This window comes from Fulmarus glacialis, unplaced genomic scaffold, assembly GCF_000690835.1.
Source record: "Fulmarus glacialis isolate BGI_N327 unplaced genomic scaffold, ASM69083v1 scaffold38991, whole genome shotgun sequence".
NCBI lineage: Eukaryota > Metazoa > Chordata > Aves > Procellariiformes > Procellariidae > Fulmarus > Fulmarus glacialis.
In genome coordinates, this window is record NW_009191632.1 from 45,053 (window position 1) to 66,394 (window position 21,342).

The following is a 21,342-nucleotide window of genomic DNA, read 5'->3' on the forward strand; positions in this document are numbered from 1 at the left end:
TACTAGTTCTGACAAAGATCTCAGTAGGAACAATTCCTAGTCCTAGCAATCTCTGATCACTGCTGATGGGAGGGAGAGGAACTGCAAACTTAATCTTCCACTTGGAATGTAAAAACCTCAGCACAATTGTTTTGTAAAGACATCTGCAAGGTTTTGATTTTGTTCCAACGTAGAGTGAAAAATAAGTGTTGTCACAAACTAAGGTTCTGTTTTGTCTGTGCCTATCTATTAACTGCATTTTTACGTGATGCACTGGTGCATGGGTGAGTATAGAATTGAAACCTAGCTCAAGAGTAAAATGGTGAGTTCTGAAAGTGCAAACATGATCAGAATTTAGATACCTATTCTACAAAGGACTTTACAGAACGCAGTAAAGAGCAGCAGCGGGTCTCTGCAACCAACTCCAAATTCTGCTGGCAGCAAAGGAACCAGCCTGCCCCCTCCTCCTCTGCATTAGGGACGACATTGCCAGTAGTGATAACGAGGCTTGAGCGCTTTGTGCTGGGTGAGATGATCATTGCGGTATCAGCCCCAATGTTGCACGACGGAAGACCCTTTGGGCCCTTGCATTCTCTTCGCATCCTAGATGAACCCAAAGGATAGTCCTGCTCTTGGTTTGTTTAACTGAAGATTGAATAGAAGTGCTGTGGTTCTTTCACAGTTTCAGGCAAGAGGATGACCACATTACTCCCCAAAAGTATCAGTCGTATAATTTGGAGTCACTAAAGCAGGCATTCAGTCTGTATTCCCATTTCCTTTCACAGAAGCATCTTAGGAAAATTCATTGCAAGTTGCAGGGACCAGAGGTCTGGATTTATGGCTAGACAGTGCCAATATTAATCAAACCCATTGTAACATTTGTTTCAAAGATGTATTGCGTGTGGCATAGACAAAGCTGTGCAGACTGCATAATGCTCTGGATTTCTGAGATGTTTCTAAGAATCTCATAATATCTAACGTTTTTTCTGAAATCAGTGTCTGCTGAAATTAAAAGAACATGCAAAAACCTTACTTTAACAGTGACACTGCAGCCCACAGCTTGAAAATGTGAGCTCGATGTACCCTCAATATTAATCAATTGAAAGCACAGATACAATTTCAGCTATTTCCTCCTATACCCTGTTATTCCTGGTTTTATTCCTTGCTTTGTTAGAACTCCGAACTGAATTTCCAGAGTTAGCCCACAGCCAAACCCCAGCCTTAGTGAGACAGCAAGCAGGCTGTGCCTCATTACCTACAAGGCTGGATGAGGCAGACACAGAGCTGGTGAATCAGGAGGCTGAAGACTCCCCAGCCCAAGCCTAATCTCATTAATACTTCCAGCAATCTCCTGTCTGCATTGGCAAAGTGGAGCCCTGTGGAGTCCTACATCACGATGCCTTCTGGATCAACAGATGATGGTCCAAGCATTGCCTTCCAAAATCCTCCAAAAGAGCAGGCTCATCCAAGCATGACCCAGTCTAAGCTTACTGGGGTCTGTAGCCATGTCAGCACCACCTCGTAGAGGCGTACTCACTTCAGTAATATGTATAATGGATCATACCACTTGAATCTGCTGGTCTGATGCATCGCTTTTCTGTTGCGTCCAGAACCATTGGGTGTGTACAGAAACAGTTGTAAGATCCTTCTGTGTTAATGCACTGGCCATCAATACAGCTGTTTGGGTCCTGACATTCATCCGTGTCTTTAAAATGGAAGGAAATGAATCAAGGAGAGCCAGCACAAAGTAGTTGCATTGTGTTAATCCATGTTTATATTTTCCTATATTAGGAGCAGATTTTGTTAATTACCACAAATAGCAATTGCTGGCAGCAAAATCCTGCCTGTGCCCATGGCCAAGGACAGACAGATCAGCAGGATGCTGACCTCTAAACCTCAAGTACTAGGGAGTATCTGGATGAGGAGGCTTGCTGGGAGGGCTGCAGTGCTAGGCATGCCTTGCATCCAGCACAGCTGCAGCCGCTTCCCACGTTCCTATCCCTTTAGCACAGTACCAGCAGGCATTAGAGGTGGGCATACTCTCTGAGACTCTTCACGAGCTGGTCAGGAGAAGGGATCACCTTATCTAGCCACAGTAGTTTTATTCCTTAGTTTGACTTGGAGAGGAAAAGCAGAAAATTAGCTCAAAGGGAAGAGCAGGCCATTTTACTTCAAATAAATTACATTGAATCAGCAAAAACCCCACCCTTTGTAAAGAACAACCATAGAATCCTAAGGTGAAAGGTTCTCTTATTGCGGTTGCAAAAATTACTTCCTTTCATTATGCTATTCTGCACATTATACATGGTTTTCTGCTTACAAAGCGAAAGCCAGGGTCACAGTTATGAGTAATTCTCTGTTGAATACCAGAACCAAAGGAGTACAAGGCTGTGCAGACTAAAATGGGCTTATCAATGACCTGAACTGTAATTTCACATTGCATATTAACTCCTTGTGGAAAATGTGTGTCCTTGAAAAAAAAAAACAAACAACTGCGTTAATTTGATTTATTGTAGTAAAAGCAGCACACTTACCAAATGAAAGGTGAGCTTCAACATACAGGCTTTCACTGCTCACCCCATGTACAAAGAACAGAAGGCTAAATTGTACCTTGGCAGAGTGAAGCAGCAGTGCGCATTTAAGGAGGGAGCCACCTCCGATCCCTTTGTGCTGCCTGCATAAAGGCTGGTACCAGCTCTAGACTATGCACTCAAAGGAGCACAAGGGGCTGTTTTGGAGATGGAAACTCCTGGGAGCAATTTGCTGAGAAAGGAAGCAAATAAAGCAAGCCCTGCTCTACAGGCCATTGCCATGTCAGCCAGAATTGCTGCCCAGCCAAGCAGAAGGGAAGGGAAATGACCCAATGCCTCTTAAAAAGCTGCTACGGGAGTTTGGAGTCCCAGTGTTCCTCCCCTTGTTGGGAATACCGCAGTTCTGATGGGAATCCTGCCGTACGAGTCTGCTTGTTTTGGCCATCTGCATACCATTATAGTGACAAGACCACTTTAAATAAACTTACCAAAGCATTGGAGCTTAACAGGGTCATAGTATGTGCCTTGTTTGCAGTAGCACTCGTAACCTGGCTGCGTATTCAAACAGAAGCCATTTTTACAGATTTCTTGTCCAAAGAGTTGGCATTCATCAGCATCTGGGGAGAAAACATTAAAGGCTGTGTTACCATAATTATTATGAGGCCATGCAGAGGAGCAAGATGGAATAAAGCCTATACACTTCTCTGTTCAAGCAAACTTCACTTTAAACAGAGGGCCCCAGGAGCACAGATACCCACAGGAAAAAAAAAACGGTGTGGAAGAGGCTACGATGTGCTCATAGCCAGAATGGGAAAGGCAAAACTGGTGGACCATGACTTTCGCTTTCCTTGTCAGAGTAAGTCCTGTGGCACGCAGAGACTGGAAGTACCTGCAGCTCCCTTTTCTTTCCTTTGGTACCACATTGCTCTTAGCTCCAAGCAAAACAGATGAAGAATATGGCCTGTATTTTCCAATATAATTTGCTTTACCCAAGGGATTCCCACCTAATTTAATTGCACCATCTAATTACAAAACTAACTAAGCAGTTATGCTTATGGATGGACTTTGTGACTGCTCTCCTCTCTCCACACAGTTTGGTGACTCTGCTGTGCGTGGTAGGGAATCTTCATATCCGCACTGCTTGTTACTTCATTTTTTAAAAGCTATATGCACAACTTCTGTGGAGAATTCCTATCATATAGGAACAATTGTGTCTGCTGCTAAATATAAGGCTGCAACTGCTCTAGACCTAGTGACAACTGACAAAGAGAATCTACCATACTTTCAAATGAGGATAAGTGTTTTCAGGGAGATTTCATGGAAAATATATGCCAGCTCATATATAGCTTTTCACAGTTGTACACGTTTTTTCCCAGTCTTGTACTTATGTATTTGTTACTGTTGGAATTCCATTTGCTTCCTTTTTTCCAACCTACTTTTCATTTGCTAGACCTACCTAGAATAGTCTGTTAAAGCTAGGCTGGTATTAAAAATGGCAATAAAAAGCACAATGTGAAGTAGGTGATTCTCCTCTCAATACCAATTGTCTTAATCCACTGTCTTCTATAGATTTACTCCCCATTTACTCTGAGGCAACACAGATTTTAGCCCAAAGCTGTCATTTCCAGCTGTACAGCAATTTTAAAGGTGAATTACACAAATGCTTACTTTTTCCAGAAAAACTCAAAGTGCTATAAAGCTGGTTTTTTTTTACAGCTACTCTTCCAGCCACTAAGTGGCTTCAACATTAAATATTTTAAGTTTGACTGTTTAGCAGCAAGAACAATGCAAATGTCAGGTACGCGTCTGTCTTTTTCCTGTGGAACATGGATTTGTGTCTGGGGAAAAATGGGAAAGCCTGGGAGTAGAGTCAAGGAAGGCTAGCTGAGTGTATTCACTTCTGACAGATAATTCCAATTAAGAATTAGATTCCTAAGAAAATAGGAGTTGTTCCTACAAGCAGAAGGTTGTGGACAAAAGCAACAGGAACATAGGAGTTAGTGTAACAGAGAAAGATCGCATTACTACAAGTACATTTATTGTTTGTCCTTTGTGCCATTCCTACAGTTATTACAAAATAAACTTATTGAGAACAAAAAGAGTCATATTATGGCAAGGATTTGTGGAAGATATTTCCAGATGAACTATTTCCACACTTCAATATTTATGGCAGCTAGAGATATTATCGACCCTGAGGCAGCACAACAAAAACAATGCAGATTTTCTCTGAGACACATTTGGACATACTGTACACACAGCATGTCCCAAATCTACATTGCAAAGATATAAAGAAATCTTAGATCTGCAAAGATAAACAACACACTTAAACAATCCCTGAATAAAAATACTGTCAGAGAGTATTAGGTCCTTTAAGATGAGTTCTGTGACTGTTCTGACTTGTCTAGATGTAAATTGTCAGTCTGTCCAATAGTGGTCCCTGCTACCATCAGTCTCAGGTCTGGATTCATTCCATGGCATTTTGTTCTTTCCTCCAAGTTGGTGGACAAAGCGACACCTCCAGAGAGTGGAGGTCTACGTGTGAGTTACCCCATTTAAATGCCCACATTAGTTTGAATGAATCTGGGTATTAGCGCCTTATAATCTTTAGTATCTTTTCCATGTCCCATGAACTTTCCAGGTGCAAAGAAACACCTGCTGAAGATAACACAAAAAGATGGACAGAGAACTGAACTCAACCATGGTTTAGTCACTAACTCGATAGGAAAACCGTCCTAGTCAGTGAGGAAGGACAGTTTGAAAAAGTACATGTGACAATTGCTAGGAAAAACCCCAAAAATCTTTTAAGACCCACCAATGTTTGTCATCTCTCGGAATTAGGTCTGGCAGATTAGTGATTTAGCTAGAAGCAACTCTGACAAATGCTTATCTACCAATCACGTGATACTATGCCTCTTTTAAGGTCTTTTAAAAATAGTGAATTTTACTGCATTTGTGTGTGATATGAACACACAGTACTTTCTACATGTAGTTTTTGATTTGTAAAACAGCAATTCCAATAGGAACAAATATATAATGTGTGTGATTTTCTAAAGATCCTGTAGCTGCTATGTAACCCAAAGATAATATGTTGACTTCATTTTAGCTAACACAAATACAGTGTGTTTATGCCAAGTAAAATTTATTTCACAAATTGTTAATATTGATGGCTACTTCTGAAACTTGAAAAGGAATTTCGCTGATCACACTCTTCCTTCTTAGTGATGCCAACTCCCTCCCGCCCACCCCCACAAACCCCTTCTGTCACTTGCATTTCTCTACAATGTTTTGTTCGATACTTATTTCATGAAATTCTGTAACAAAAACATCATTGCTGAACTTCTCTTCATTTTTTATATTCATTCTCACTTGTAGGTCTAATGTTTAACAGAACTTTTTTTCTCTCTCCCAACTCCCCATACATTTATTTACAAATTTAAGGTGGCTTTGTATTTCCTATATAAATGAGTATTTGAGGTTTGTGGTCTTAGCACCTACTCTCAGAGTATATAGCACTTAGTATAAATTAAACCAGAATATTACAGAGACTTTATAATTGACATTCTTAACAATCTGTCAAATGATGATTTTCAGTAATGTGTCATATCACAAGCTGTTTTTGTCACCTAATAAAATTTGAATTAGTATGTTTGCATCGCTGGCTCACATTTCTAGTCAGTCAACTACCAGAACTTCTGAAATAAACTTAATACAAGTCAGTACTAACCTTTATAATTCTGAGCAAGAAGCCCGTAAGATGATTCTCCAGAGGGAATGAAACCTTTTCCTTCAGGACACAAATCAGTAAATTCAGCTAGGAGAGAGAGAAAACAAAAAAATTATGTGGCTAAGAAAAAGTTACTCACATATGTACGTGTTACATATGTGTTTCAGGGTATTTTGAGAAATCCGAGGCAACGTTTTGCCTTACTCATATCTATCAGGCAATCATGCATACCTTTAGCTAAATGGGGGCTGCTAATGCTACAGCCAGACTTTCCCCTGCTCTCAGTTTGCAGAGCTAGCTTTGAAAAACCTAGCTAGGGTACCCACAGCATCACAGATCTCCATGCAAACTAATTTCTCTTGTTCCTTGGCAGGAAAATGTAGTCGTTACTGGGTTTCATGGTGCACTGCAGTTATAACAATACCAGTAGCCAAATTATCTTAATTAAAGCTAGTGTGGGCCTCTCTGAGCTATACTGCAAGCTGCAATCTAGACATACCCCAACTGAGATACAAGCCCCTGTCCACATTCTTCAGTCCTTATACAGGAAAAACGCTAATTGACTGCAACAGGAGAACATGGTGTGGATTACAGAGGGAAATTATTTAAAGTGTCTTGGAGACTATACAGAATCAAATAAACCTATCCAAGCAGAGAGGCTCGTTTCGTAACACATTTAATTTCAGTTTCACTGATTCTAAAGTATAGTTAAAACAGGAATTAAACATCATGATACATTTGTGTGAAAAGTAATCTTTAGCGTTTAATCTCAAAAAGTTTACACGTGTTCTCTCTTACGTGATTTTTTGCAGCTGGATTCTGAATTTCAGCCATCACTGTTTATGTTTCAAGTACTGTTTTCAATATTTGTGACAAATATCATATGGCTAATTTAATATTTAGAGGTTAAACAATGGTCTGCAGACAACATGATTAACTGAATTGTTCAGTAAGTAGCAAAATATAAAACTAATGTCATAATATGTATCAGTAATTCATAGTGCTGGGGAAACGACATTACAAAGAATAGCTGCAGACTCAAAAACACTGTAATACTTACCTTTGTTTTCCAGCTAGTGGGAAAAATCTAACATGTTACCACAGAATCTAGGAAAAGCTTCTGTGAGAATCCATCTTTGTTTAAAATCAGTTGGAGATAATGCTGTTCAGTAACAGGCTGTTTTTATCCCTAGGATAACTGCACTGAAGCCAATGGATTTACACCAGGTATGAATTATTGCTATTAACTTTTCCTCCGTGGAAGTCTCCCATGGATAAGTCATGACTAAATACTACAGAATAGGGGATTTAATGGGCAAGCCTTTTCTGAAGGCAAAGCAGATTACTGTTAACATAAACACAATGCTTCGAAAGTTTGCAAAGGGACAGAAGGCCTTCTCTTACCAGTTCCAAAGACAGGGCATGGGAAGATTTCACAGTTATCGCCCCAGCCAGCACCCAAAGTACAGCAGCATTCTTGTTTGGTTACATTGGATGTAAGCACATTGTCACAGAAATTGGCATCGTTCAGATTGTAGTAGCACTCCTTCTTTCCATCTTCATGTTGATCAGCCTCTATAGGTAATTCTAAAGGCGAAAAGAAAACATAAACCACGTAAGATGACGTGTGAAATGGATCAGTCTTACAGGAGAATCAGGAGAGCCACAGTACCTCAATTTCACCACAGTGAAGAGCAGCATTGTCAGGCAGGGAAGAAAATGGTTAAGTATAAATGTTGGTTTAACTTTTTTTTGTTCGTAGGAAGAATGATGGAAGTTTATAACCCTCCTTAGACTTCTTCAGACCTGTTCTCCAACTTGGCCTCAAAGGGGTTCTTCACAATTACATGTCTTTCATTTTTAAGCAATGCATGAACTACCTGCTCTCATGCTTAACCATCTAACTACCATGCCCAACTACTGACACAGCGCTTTTCATGTATGAATCTTGAAGCCTTTCGCAGAGGTGAGCAAACATTACAACCTAATTTTACTGATAAAGGAGCTAAGGCACAAACTGAAAAGGCCTGATTTTTAAAAGAATGAACATTTCCAGCCCTTTTTAATTTGACTGGGAAAAAAGCATGTACCACAATTGAAAACAAGGCCCTTTATGATTTTTGCAAAAGTAACTAACTCCACAGTAAGCAGAGGAATATAATGCAGATGTCAAGTTAACGGACTCTGTGCTTTACTTTAAAATAGGCATCCAGCCAAGAAGTCAGATTTTCTGCTTTTAGCAGTTGAGTGGGTCCTCTCACAATATTTATAAGCACTGGAGGCAAAACAGTCTCTCCCACAGATCCAGTAAAAAACCCTATTAATAGTCAAAGGCCTTTTAAAGCAAGGCATTCCTAAAGTACACCAAGAAGCGAGTTTGAAAAGAAATACCTAGTTAAAGCTCCTATGTTTGCAGAACTCTGTCCATCTAACCTTGCTCTTCCACAAAAATTCTCATCAAGAGCTCAGAAGTGGGAGCTATCACATAAAATTGTTATTCACACTTGATCAATATGAAAAACTTTTCATAGGTCATCCATAAGGTAAGAGAGTTCTAAAATTACAAATGCTCACATTTATTAATCAAAATCAAAACTTTGTTCAGGAACTTAAGATAGATAAATCTGGAGGCGACTAGTTTATTTCCTTTTTATCTTAGGAAATTCTTTATGCTTAGCACTTAACAAATGTTTAATTCACAAAAACCTACTAAAAATTATTGCATCTTGGCTGATCTTCCATTGTTTGAGATTTCATTCATTTCTACTCAGGCTCTTGCACAGTATGCCAAGCACAAGATTTCTCAAGCAACGCATGTATCCAGGTGGGAATCAAAACCTTATTTTATACCTGAGTGACAGTGCATTTCAAAATGCTAGAAGACTGTGGTGTATAAACTACCTTTATTTGCCGTGCAGCTCTTTTCAAGAAAGAGCTTAAGGCTGCCCACTTACAAGTACTGGTATACCTGGCAGAGCCAAGTTCACTTGACCACCTCATCTGTCTGCCTCTGGCTGTCTCCTGGAGGTCAAGTTCAGCCTCTTTATGCCAGTTACAGGATGGATTTTCTTCTAATCCCATCCACGTAAAAAATAATGGCTGTGAGGTGGGAGCTTGAAGATAGTGACTGTCCAACAAATGCTGAAGGAATTAAATGAACTCCAGCTCTTGTTATCCCTGCCCACCCACATTCCCCCAAGCAGATGGGGCAAGGCAGTTTTACCGAACATGCAAATATTAGATTTGTTTTGAGAAAAGCAGGTTTAAAAATGGATTTTAAGTATGGATTGCTCGTTACTGCACTTCAATAGTATGAACATGTGTAATAGTTCTTTTGGCTTCTAATTCCAAACAGACAATTAGATTTATTTCTATTTTCCTCAGAAAAGTGACACAGTTTCTGTTTTGGGAGGTTGAGGGGCTGGCAGACACCTCCAGTCAAATTTAGTACAATGTTGCCACCTACAAGGCAAACTTTCCTTTGCTGTTTCGCCAATGTAACTAAGTTGTACATTAAAGGAAACACCCAGCTGAGTGCTTATTTCATCTTTGTTAGTTCAGCCTGTGGTCTCCCCTCATCAGATAATTACAAGTTTCCATAATGTGCTGAATTTCATAAAGTGCGGTGGTTTTGCGGTATCAGCTGCTATCCAATAGGAACTACGTTAAGCCTATCGTGTGTCACAGAAACGCAAGTGAACTAAATCAGTTATTCCAAGGTGAGAGTGCAGTACTTCAGCCACAAACATACTTTTTCCTTGGCCATTTGCCATCTGTCTAACTGAATCAAAGACAAATCTTCAACAGGAGAAAAAGCATGGCAGTTTTCACACTGTTTACCAGAGCAAGAACACCAGAAGCTGCCCCAGGAGGAAGGGGAGACAATCTCATCATGTCATTGTTTACTCCCATTTTACATATGATGTGTTGGTTTCTCCTCCCATTATCTGTTCAGCAGCTTAAAAGTCTGTTGTTTACACAGCTGTGAACTGAGGGTTAGTCAAGCAGGCGTCATGAATGTTTGGAAAGCAAATGAGACACAAATTTTTTTTTTTTTTTTTTTTTTTTTTTTAAACCAAGACCAGTCTGTGTCTACAAGCTTATAATTTCTCTCTCATACATTATTAACCATTTAGTAAACAGGTTGTTTTTTGAAAGTGGTTTCACTAGGTATGTTGACAAAATATGATAGGAAATGGATACTTATTTCTTTGTATCATTGTTTCAGGTTTTTTGTTGCAATGCAGAAAATGCAAAATATCTCTCCACCTAAGGCACGCTGGTAAAGGAACATAATTTCATCAGGCCGTTGATATGACTCTTCTATTAACAGCCTATAGAGAGATTCTATATAGCTGCTGCTAGATTGAACTCTGAAGAATTTATTAGAAACAGATTTATATACCTTAGCGTAACCTTGATCAAGCAATATGCTTCAGCATGTGTTTGATGCAAAAATGTGCATTAGTAATACAGGATTCAGTGGATAATCAGGATATTAAGCATATGCTTAGACTTCAGCATACACTTAAATATTTGCCTAAGTAGTTAACAACTGTGATCTGAAAAAAACAAAACATATAGAACTGATGGGATCTTAAATACTGCAGCTGTGTACCAACACCTCTTATTCACAGGTGGAATCAGTAAGGTGTTGCTAAAGTCAAAAATCATTATTACAAGTTCATGACTTCTAAAACCTCAGCAAAGACGCCGGTGACTCTGAGCAAACAGTTTGAGTAACACACATGTTCAGAACCTGATTTTCAAAAAGACAGTAAAAATAGATTGGCATGTGCCTATCGTCAGGTGCTTAGATTTCTCAATTGGCTCCACACATGGCAAGCTACAACACCTACCGTGTGTATGTGCAGTGTATATGCATATACGTGCATATGTACAATTCAGGGATTAGTGTAAGTGATGGACATTTAAAAATGGTATCTAAGACTATGTTCATAGATGACTGAAATTCAGATCGTAATGTACCTTAGAAAACCATATTGCCATAAAGAAACCTACAAATATGAAGAGTTTCCTCTGAAGTCTTAACATTTAGAAAGCCCTTAAAGTTTAGGAAATTTAGAATTTGTACTCAGGCACCAAATTTCTAGCCTTGAGGAAGCTTTTGGATCAGATTTATAAAATGTTACTTGGCAGCCTCAAATTTTTTGTGCTGGTGGTTGATTAGATGCAGGGGGGATTGATTTTGTTTTAATACAAATCAGCCTAGGAAGGACTCATGTTTGGACACCAAAACTGTGAATTTACGTATAAATCCTAGTAAATACTCTTAAATATCTTGCCATAAATAACTGGTCACATCTCACGTAACCAGGAGAAAGCAACATCTAAATTAGCTGTAGGTACCTAAGTGGGCCCTGGTACCTTAGTGGAGTTCTCTCACTGGAATTCTTTTTATTGGCTGAGCTGTAACTCACTAAACTTGTGATCTTACTGACCTTTGTATATGTAAGCCAAAATGCTTATGTTTACACACATGCTTTTGTTTGCAATTCTCATTTTAAGTCATAACTATTTTAATCCTCAAATATATACTATCCTTTATAGCTTCTGGATTCAATGCAATGAGATATATTAGTAATATAACAGTATATATTAGTAATTTAGATGCATACTAGAACATGCATTTTTTCTTACGTAGAAACAATTAAAACGGTGTTAATACGGATTATTACTCAAACTGCATTCAGCTTGGTACTTGCTAGAACTTAATCATAAATGGCTTTATATATCTTATTAAAAGAATAAATGAGAAGACTTCAACCCAAACCAGGCATTTTTTTCTCTTAGGTACAAAGATGTGTAACAGCAAAGTTTCACCTAATACAAAAGAGAGTTCTTCCCTCCTTTATCTTTTCTTTCTTCTGAAGCATTTGCTACATTTTGTGAACAGCAGGGCAGAGAGGAAGGGAATAAGACAACCAAACCTTGCACAATTACTTTTTTTTAGTTTGTTACTGGAACATGACAATATGGGCTAGAATTCCTGATACATACACTGAGAGGATTGTTTCAGGACACAGCTAACAGTAGATGAATTTCCACCAAGTGAAATGTAAATAGAAGGAAGTCTCGAGAGCCCTAGTGGCAAGTAAAGCAAAGCGTGAACACACCCCATTCCACAAAGCTAACAGCCTTTAACCACATGCAAAAAAGTTCCCAAATTGAAGTAACATTTGAACAACCTTCACCTATTTCCACTTGATAAAAGGTGGATGAACATTTCTTTGTGCACAAAAATACAAAATGAGAAATAAACAAAAGCTGAGTAAACCACACTGAACTATAGATATCTGCAACAGGATCATGCAGATTAAATTCTTCCTTTCTGAAAATAGGCATGATGCAAGCTAATGCTGATAGATGACGTCCACATGCACCGTAGGAGCTCTCAAAGCTCTCACCACGCCTGACTTGAGTATGTGGCTTGTCAAAGCCAGAGGATGTGTGGCTGTTCCATTGCTTTTTGCAGGGACATGGCATGCTATTCCTATATGATCATGCTGCAGCTGGTCTCGGGGGAGGCTGAAGTACTCATCGTTGGGCAAAACAACATAATCGTTATCCTGCAGTGAGCACATGGGGCTTATGCCACTTACAAATGGGGAGGAAAAGACTGGTTTTGTTCCCTCTTCAGTTGACAGCTGCACAAGGGCGACCCATTGGTTCCCAGAACAAAATAGGAACAAGCAAAGTGAGCAGTAGAGTGAAGTGTGTATTGTCAGTTCCTGAAATGTCAAATCCAGAGGCACATGGGGCAGTGTCACCACTTGTCTGGTGAGCCTCTGAGGTCTTGAGAAACAGAAGCCAACTGATAAGAGGGAAAAAACCAGCAAGGCTGCAGGATGTACAGGAAAGCAAGAATCCTTTTTAAGAGCTAAAAATAGTACTTTCCCCCTTTTACTTTGGAAGAAAGTAAGAGAATAAATAGTAAGATCTCTGTTCCTAGTACAGCCACTTTTCCTTATTCTAGTTCAAGAGCATATGGTGTAAAGTACATCTCACTGGGTCCTAATTTGCATGTCTTCTGGTCTCCTATGTGAGATCTTCCTCCTTGATGACCTTCAAAACATGAAGCACATGTTTTGTTAGGGCCCGATGAAGGCTGGAGGGGAAGGAAGAATGGCTTCTTTCCAAACCGATCACAGTAAAGCTATGTTCACCGGTGACAACAAAATGGAGTTAGTACTGACAGTAGAGTATTCATCTGTTGACAGTACAATCAGCCACACTGGGTTTTTCATCCCCTCCCTCCCCACAGTGACGTTTGGGTATGTCCTTGAATGCTCCTTGGACTTGACTTCTTTTTACATGGGCTCAGGTCCTCTGCTAATTTCTTTAGCTTTGGTTTTGTTTCGACAAGTAGCTGAATTCTCCCAAGTACTACCTCCTCACAGTACCAAAACAAAGATGGCATTAACATCTCTTTCAAATCTTGGTAATATAATTTAAACACTCTTCTTCCATAAATTCATGGAAGAATTTTAAATGCTGCTACTTCATCATCAGTGGGTATTTAAGCTAATCTGCTTCATGGTGAAAAGGTACTGCAGTACTTTTCCTGGCAAACAGACAAGGAGGCAGTACCACTGGGCATTGCTCTGCTGCCTCAGCCATCTTTTTTTTTTTTCATTCCTCCTTCATAAAACAAGTTCCTGTAAGCCTGAATCTTTCTCACAAGATTTTGCAAAGGTTTCAGTTTGTCAATCAGCTGTTAATGATACTTCACAGGCAACTGCTTGAGTGCCGCTGAGTGCTACATTCAGTGGTCTAAATACTTTTTGCAAGTAGGTCACAGATATTTCAACCTTATTTACAAGTCTGAAAAAGCATGAATAATAGGAGAAAATAGCCACAGCCTTGTAGGCTGTAGAGTCTGTATCCTGGCACTACAGCCAGTTATTCTAAAGCTTTCCAGAAGCCAGATCAGCCTGCAGTGTAAGAACAAAATAAGAAAAATACCAAGATTTGCATTCTGGAGGGGGAAGAAAAGCTGTGCAAGTAAATCCCTTCATTTCTTGTACTCTGTTGCTCCTTGTTGTGGGCTTGTTCCTTTCTCCAAACTGAATCAGTGTAGAAATGTGGAGGCAACTTTAAGAGTTCTAAACTCATTTTTAATGAGCATATTTCCAATACTATTTGCAACAACCAAAACACGTGGTAACAAAAGCTCACAAATCCAGTACAATGGACTACTAGGAAAAACAGGACAAAAGATGGAGTAAAACAAGCAAGGGCACTCAAAAAGGCACTCAGAGAGACTGACAACATGACAGCGTTTTGGTTTTTTGCTTTCCTAGCTACCTTTTCTGAGGACTTATGTTAGTACTGGATAATGCTAAGAGGATACCACTATATGCAAACTTTGTTTTTATTCATATGCTCCCTTAAACATTGTCCAAGCATACTAATGGATGTTTGTAAAAATGTGAACAAAAAATAAAATCACTCAGGCCATAGACTTGATTCCATGTCACATTTCATTGTTACAGTACAGCAAACGAGATTGTTTACTCTTAACGGCTGTAACTGTTCATTATTACTGCCAAGTCTGTTGACATAAAAAATTTAGAAGGTGTTTCTGCTATATTTTCACTGCTAATGATTCACTGATAACATATAACATCCTAGAAATGCCTCTTCTCATGCACACGCTTTCAAGAAGACAAAGTTTTAAATTTTTCTGTTGTAGTTAAAGCAACACTAGCATTTAAACCAACTTTACCTTTCCATTGCAGTGGAAATCATGCCAAACATGCAAAAATTCACTGGTGTTTTACCTGGTGAGGTACGGAAGCGACACTGTCCGGTCATTGGATCATACTCCTGGTTTTCATCAGAGCACAGGCACAGGAAAGAACCATCGACGTTTTCACAGAGGGCTTCGCCACATACTCCACTCAGCATTTCACATTCATTCACATCTGGGGAAAAAAATCCAAAACGTAAATCAATTCAGACCCATTACTGACAGTTTGTTCTTTTATCTGCTGTATCTGTGCCAATATTGTCTGCCAGATTACAGATGTGACCTCTGGGGAAGGATTAAAAACTCACTAATACCTAAGTGGATCAATAAACAAGTAGTGAGTCCTTTGAAATAAAAGCCCCCGAAAGCCACAATACAGTTTACAGACTGTTGGTGCTGACTAGGTGCTGCTTATAGACCAGAACACAGGCTTTCGTTTTTTTTGGGTTGCTTTCTCATTTTTAAATACTTGCTTTTCTTTTTCTTGGGATTTAAGATTCCGACTAATTTCATTTGTTTTCTTAACTTCCTTTATTATCAAACTTCCACTGAATTCAAGGAGCAAAATGACTAAGTTTCGGTGTGATTCAGACTGCACTACGAAAAGAGAATTCCCTTTTCTCCTCAAAATCCCATTTTCCTCGTGACCATCCACTGAACAGTGAATTCCCCAGCCCCACCGCCACCACATGCCTCTCATATGTACGGCCTCACAGGCTGCTCTGGAACCCACAAGGGTTATGCCCAAGTCACCCAGGGAGCCCCTGCCGAACACTGCAAATTTCCTCTCCCCAAAAAACCCCACATATTTTTAACTTGGATGCCATATACCTGCTAACTAGTCTACACTGAAATGCTTTTTTGATTGATGGGAGAGTTGTCTGCTGTTTACCAAATACTGTCAGGATCACTTAACTTAGTACTGTCTTTTCAGTTGCTAAAGTTTACGTCTGAAAATCTACTTTGTCTACTAATGACAGAATCTGAAAATTATAATTTGTGTATCACAGTTCAGAAATTTCTATAACTGAGTGTGGTCTAAAGTATAACTTGTGAGGCAATGTTTTATCCTTTTTGCCTCTTATCCAGCAAGAACGAAAATCTAGTCATATGAATGAATGTTGGTTTTTGTGTATTTTTATATAAATATGCATTTTAATTTATGGTTTGCTCAGCACTTTTTAAATGTACTTAGATTTTTCTTTATCTTTTTGCTGGATTCCTGTCATGAGGAATAAATCTTCTTTGGGGAATGTTGCCTGGCCAGGAACTAAAGACACTTACCTTTTCCTAAAATTGTTTTGGTAGATAACTGGCATCAAAATTTAGATATTTCAAGAGTATTTTATATTATATAGTGTATACAAGAAAAAAAAACTAAGGCATTATTTTATGGTACAGAATCACTTCACTGGCAACTCAAAATTAAACTTAGTTTCACATCAGCATTTGCTTTCCTTTTTTTTTTTTCTCCTTTCTTTGCTTCGTTTGTTTTCATCTGTGAAAAGTCACTGTATGCAAAAATACACATTTTTGCACTGTATGCAAAAAAATCTAAGTGCCAAATGGCATAAAGAATTTTGTAATAAATCTATTTAATATATTAGAAAACACATGCAAACACTTTGTAAAACTTCTAACTCCTCCTCCCTGTTCGGTATTCCGTTTAGGTCTCTATTCCTGGTAAATGTGTTTCATCCTGAGTCTTGCTTGAAGAAATTGCTTAATGAATACCTTTCCTTGATCTGGTATTAATTTTACGTTAGAAACTTGTGCTGCCTCAGATGCATCTCAGGTCCAACCATCGCTATTAAGAACAGGTCTGGAAACCTATTACTCACAAGAGAAATGTGCAGTATTTACACATCTACAAAAATCTCACATCTTTTCATGGTGATAGGTGTCTTTCCTGGTGCTCCAAGCCAGTGTTAAAATCTGTTCAAATATGATGTGCCTAGGGAGGTGTGCCATCTAATTCAGACTGTGGCTGTACCACATGCCAGACGTTATTTCCTGTAGGGGGTAGTACAGAGTTCTGGTTATTCAGCTAAGAGACTAAACAGATGTTGCATTTAAATAGGCTAAAGTATTAAATTCAATCTATTATGATTTATATTAGTGAATGGTCCTGATGTGGGTTTTCTTGTGTTGTTTTTTTTTTTTTTTTTTTTTTTTTTAAAAAAATGAGTGGCTCAGCTTATTTGCTGTTGGTTTCCGTTCAATCCTAATAACAAGTTCTCATTAAATGGATACACAATTAAGTTTCCATCCGGCACAAAGTTCAGTGAGCAAAGCACAGCTCAACCTTATTTTACTAGTAAGTGGCACAACTTTAACAAAAAATGACAGGAAGCAAAAATTTTCTTGTGAAGAAATGCGTTTTGCTCATATGCTGCTTTTTGCTCACTAGAACCTTGCAGGAATGACTACTTGCACCTAAGAACTCACCCGTACACCCTTGCCCATCCTGTGAGTCCTGATACCCTTGGTAACAGAGGCAGCGGTAGGAGCCATCCATATTTTCACAGAACCCGTGACTGCCACATATTGTGCCATTCGCACATTCATCAACATCTGCAAGGAAGAATTTTAACATCAGACAGGCCATGTAGCAATCAAAGGCAGACATTCATGAAGACTGCAGAAAAACAACAGATGGGCCATTTTTGCAAACAGATGCAGCGATGTCCCTCTATACATTGGGAAGGAAAACACAAAGAACAAGACACAAAAATAAGGTAAGCACACATACAATTTAAGAAATTGTTTCAGTGTTAACTTCACAGGAAATATCTTGTGTCAGACAACAGTTTTGGTCAACTGCCTCCCATCTGTTTCACTAAACCTGCCAATCATGGCATGATGCTACATACCACGGAGTAAGACATAGTTTAAATATGACCATCTCTCTCACTGGCTTACGGATTCTGCCAGTGTAGCATTACACAGTCAACAACATGTGTGAAACTAAACCCACTGTGCCTACAAGAAGAGTTTCAAGGGTATGGTTGCATCCATTGGGCAGAAGTGCTGCACAGATCTCATTCTGGCTCTCAGCACAGAAGAGAATTTCATGGTGTATGTGTAAGTGGTAAATATCTGCGGACTGAGCCCTCTGGCTTTAATCCTGTAAGTTTACACATAGGAATAATCTTACTCAGGTAGGCGAAGTAATTACAATGCCTGCATGCTTTCTGTACTGGCCCTTTCATTTGTAGTTCCCATTTGTGGTTTACTGGCCTTACAAGAGTCACTTGCATGAGTAAGTCTCTTCTTTGACTCAGCTGCCCATCAGCCTATAATGAAGCAGAGTCACTTGTGGCAGGATGTGGTTTATTTTTGTAAGTGTATTACAAGTGCTAGGAATGTATTCTTTTTATCTGCACTCAAAGTTAAGACCTAAACCCAAGGCCCTGACCATCTGTGGTCACTAAAGATGTCATGGTGTGTTTTTAGGAGGAAGAACATTAACTGAAACTGGGAACCTGCCAGGATGCTAGGATAAGTACCTTCTACCTTCTAAATTCCTCTGCAGTTTGAAGCAGAGAAATTATTGCTATACTTCTTTCCTAGAAACCATTGTGACTGTTAAGTAAGGTTGCTGTCCTTGCTTCTGCACTGTGCCTCAGGGGAAATTACACTTTAAATGGTGATTAAAGTGATTTGCTTTTGATTTATCTGGGTACTAGCTGCTATCTTTAATTCTGCACATTGGAGTAGACCTTCATGTGATGGAGCCTACCATTATTCTACCTCCAGTGAAGGCCTTAGGGCCTCACTGAACTAAAAGGCTGGTGGGACTGAATCCTGCATTCCACAGAGAGAGGGCTGCTTTGAACAGGTGAGCTGCACTGCTGCTTGGTGTCTTTCTGAAAGGAGAGAGGCAGGCTCAACCACAGTCCTGTCTACTCCTACAGCTGTTCACAGCTGTGTCAAACAAAGGCCTAGAAAAGTCAGCAAAGATGCACCTTGTTCTTCTCGTAACAGTGCTCACCGAGCAAGGACATTTTTACTTTTATATTGTGTCTTACGCTCAGGTGAATGGGAATCCTTGGTCTTTGAACCACATGGTCACAACTCCCCAAGCGACCCAAATCTGAGCAGCACATCATTACCATTCAAACATTCCCTAATAGATTACCTGTTGTGCAGCCCTCTTGTTCCCCAAGTGCCCAAATTCATCCACACATGCTTCTGCCTGCCTCAGGGAGAGGCTTTTTTGAGATCTTGAAAACCAGCTTTTCCTATTTGCTGTGGTTTAGAACTGCATATAGATTTCCTATTTGAACAGGTTTAGAACTGCATATAGATTTTTAAAGCCAGAAGAGACTATCCACATCATGTAGCCTGACCTCCTAAATAGGTTAAAACACACCCTGGCAAATTTTGTGAGTAAATTGTGGAATTCTAACATCTTTTTCAGAAAGGCATCTAATTTCACTTTAGGATGTTTAAGTGATGGAAAACTTACCTCTTCTCCTACTAAACTGATCCACTGGTTAACAACCTTCAGCTAAAACACAAAATTAATGCAAAAACTATATGCACTACATACACTGAAATCTAGGAGCTATGAGTATAATTGATAGTTGTAAGAAAAAGTACTTGCAGATGGAACTGGCAGAATAATTTATTTGGCTTGTTGGTTTTGTCAATAAAGGCTTTAATGCTCTTTATATCTTGATTTATTAAACAAAGGAAAAATATTGAAGGAATTTATCTTAGACAGGTTTATTTGTATTTGGCAAAGAATACAATAGCTAGTATGTTTATTCTCAAGGAACTGAATATGAAAATTTGGGTGGTTTCTGCATACAAAACTTATTGAAATCTACCACAAGCTCTCCCTAGTAGAACGAATTCAGCAATAAAAGTAAGCAATATATACCTGTGTTAAAGACTCTGTCAAAGGTGAAAGATCAAGTATTACCTTTAATACCCTTTCCTTTTCCAGTCACCTTAATGACAGAATTATAAAAAGATGCACATGGAGTTACTGGGAGAAAGAAGATACAAATTCTTTATGGTTGTGTTTTTCTGGTCCCTCCCTCTTGCTGCTGTGCATTATACCTGCATAACATATCTTATTTTAATTTTTATTCTCATATGATCATCAGAGTTTCACATATCCGGTCAAAAAATCTGAATACTCTATCTCTTATTCAGAAAATCCTGTTAAGTTAAGAAAGGGAATTCAAAATGAGTAAACAATTGTGGATTGACAGCCAGGAATTTAAGACAACAGACAATAAAGCAGCATTTGTATTTTCAGTGGCCAACTACTGTTTAATTACAAAAGTTCCTGAGCCACAGGATAGTTACTCTGTTAAAAGCCTAGACAGAAGAGACTACAACTGGGGATTTTAGAATTACCTAAATTACAGTATTTCTCTTACTTACTAGCTAAAATGTTAAAGGAAACAGATAGGGGAATGGATCATGCAGCTGGTTCTCTAAAGGTAAACTAAGGTCACTGACTGAAAAGCTGCAGAAACAAAACTTGTGATTGTAGCAAATGTCCTAATTTAGTATGTAATACAGCCACAGAAGACAGTTTTGTTTTTAAAGAGTACACAGTCTGAACATGACTGGATCTTTCAGTGTATGGGAAATTACAGAGAAGGTCCAAGCACCACATATTTTTCCTTGTCTAGACAGCTCACTCAGAGGACTCCTGTTTTACAGCCGGAAAGGGCATTTATTTTTTTAATCACCCTGTAAAGCATGAGGCTTGTAATCGGCGATTCTCTTGTTATATGGAGACAAAGCAAGGGGAAAAACTAAATATGAAACTAATATATCCTATGTCTATACAGTCACTAAAGCAGTTGTCTGTAATTACGACCTGCTTTAGAATCCATGACTCACTGCTCCCTGCTTTAATCAAAACTCCTTTGATCTAACATCATCAGGATCTAAAGAAAGGCAAAACGTGTGTGCACTCAAGCGCACTCCTATTCAGCTCAACACCGCGTTCCTGTTTTCTGCCAACCTGAACAAGATGAAGGCATACTTAACCTCAGGCGTGATATTTAAGCCTCACTGAAATCTACTTACGTGGCAAAGTGTCTGGAAGAGGAACTGTTTCCTAGGACAGTTCTGTACAGTGCTTAGGGGAACAGAGCTCTGATTCTGAGACTTCCAGGGCTGCCCGTAACACCCATACATAAAAATCACTGTCATGAGAAAATTAGAAAAATGAATATTTGAATAAAGACTTTGGCCATCTAGAGGCAATAATGCTGGATGGTCATTCCAACATTGCGATGATGTGGGTAAGAAAGAGATTCTTGTCTTCCCCTTCGTGTTCTTACTTCTCTAGCCAGCGTCCAGAT

At 39.1% G+C, this 21,342-nt stretch overlaps 1 protein-coding gene across 1 annotated transcript in view; it reads right to left on the reverse strand.

The window, feature by feature from the left end:
• Nucleotides 1-21,342, reverse strand: part of LTBP1 (latent transforming growth factor beta binding protein 1) — a 97,129-nt gene that overhangs the window by 17,591 nt on the left and 58,196 nt on the right. The window contains exons 17-22 of the mRNA XM_009586772.1: nucleotides 17,456-17,581; nucleotides 15,039-15,182; nucleotides 7,639-7,821; nucleotides 6,235-6,321; nucleotides 2,999-3,127; nucleotides 1,544-1,684 (exon numbers count right to left, since the gene is read on the reverse strand). Of these exons, the coding sequence (XP_009585067.1) occupies nucleotides 1,544-1,684; nucleotides 2,999-3,127; nucleotides 6,235-6,321; nucleotides 7,639-7,821; nucleotides 15,039-15,182; nucleotides 17,456-17,581 (810 nt within the window). The remainder of the gene's footprint in view (nucleotides 1-1,543; nucleotides 1,685-2,998; nucleotides 3,128-6,234; nucleotides 6,322-7,638; nucleotides 7,822-15,038; nucleotides 15,183-17,455; nucleotides 17,582-21,342) is intronic.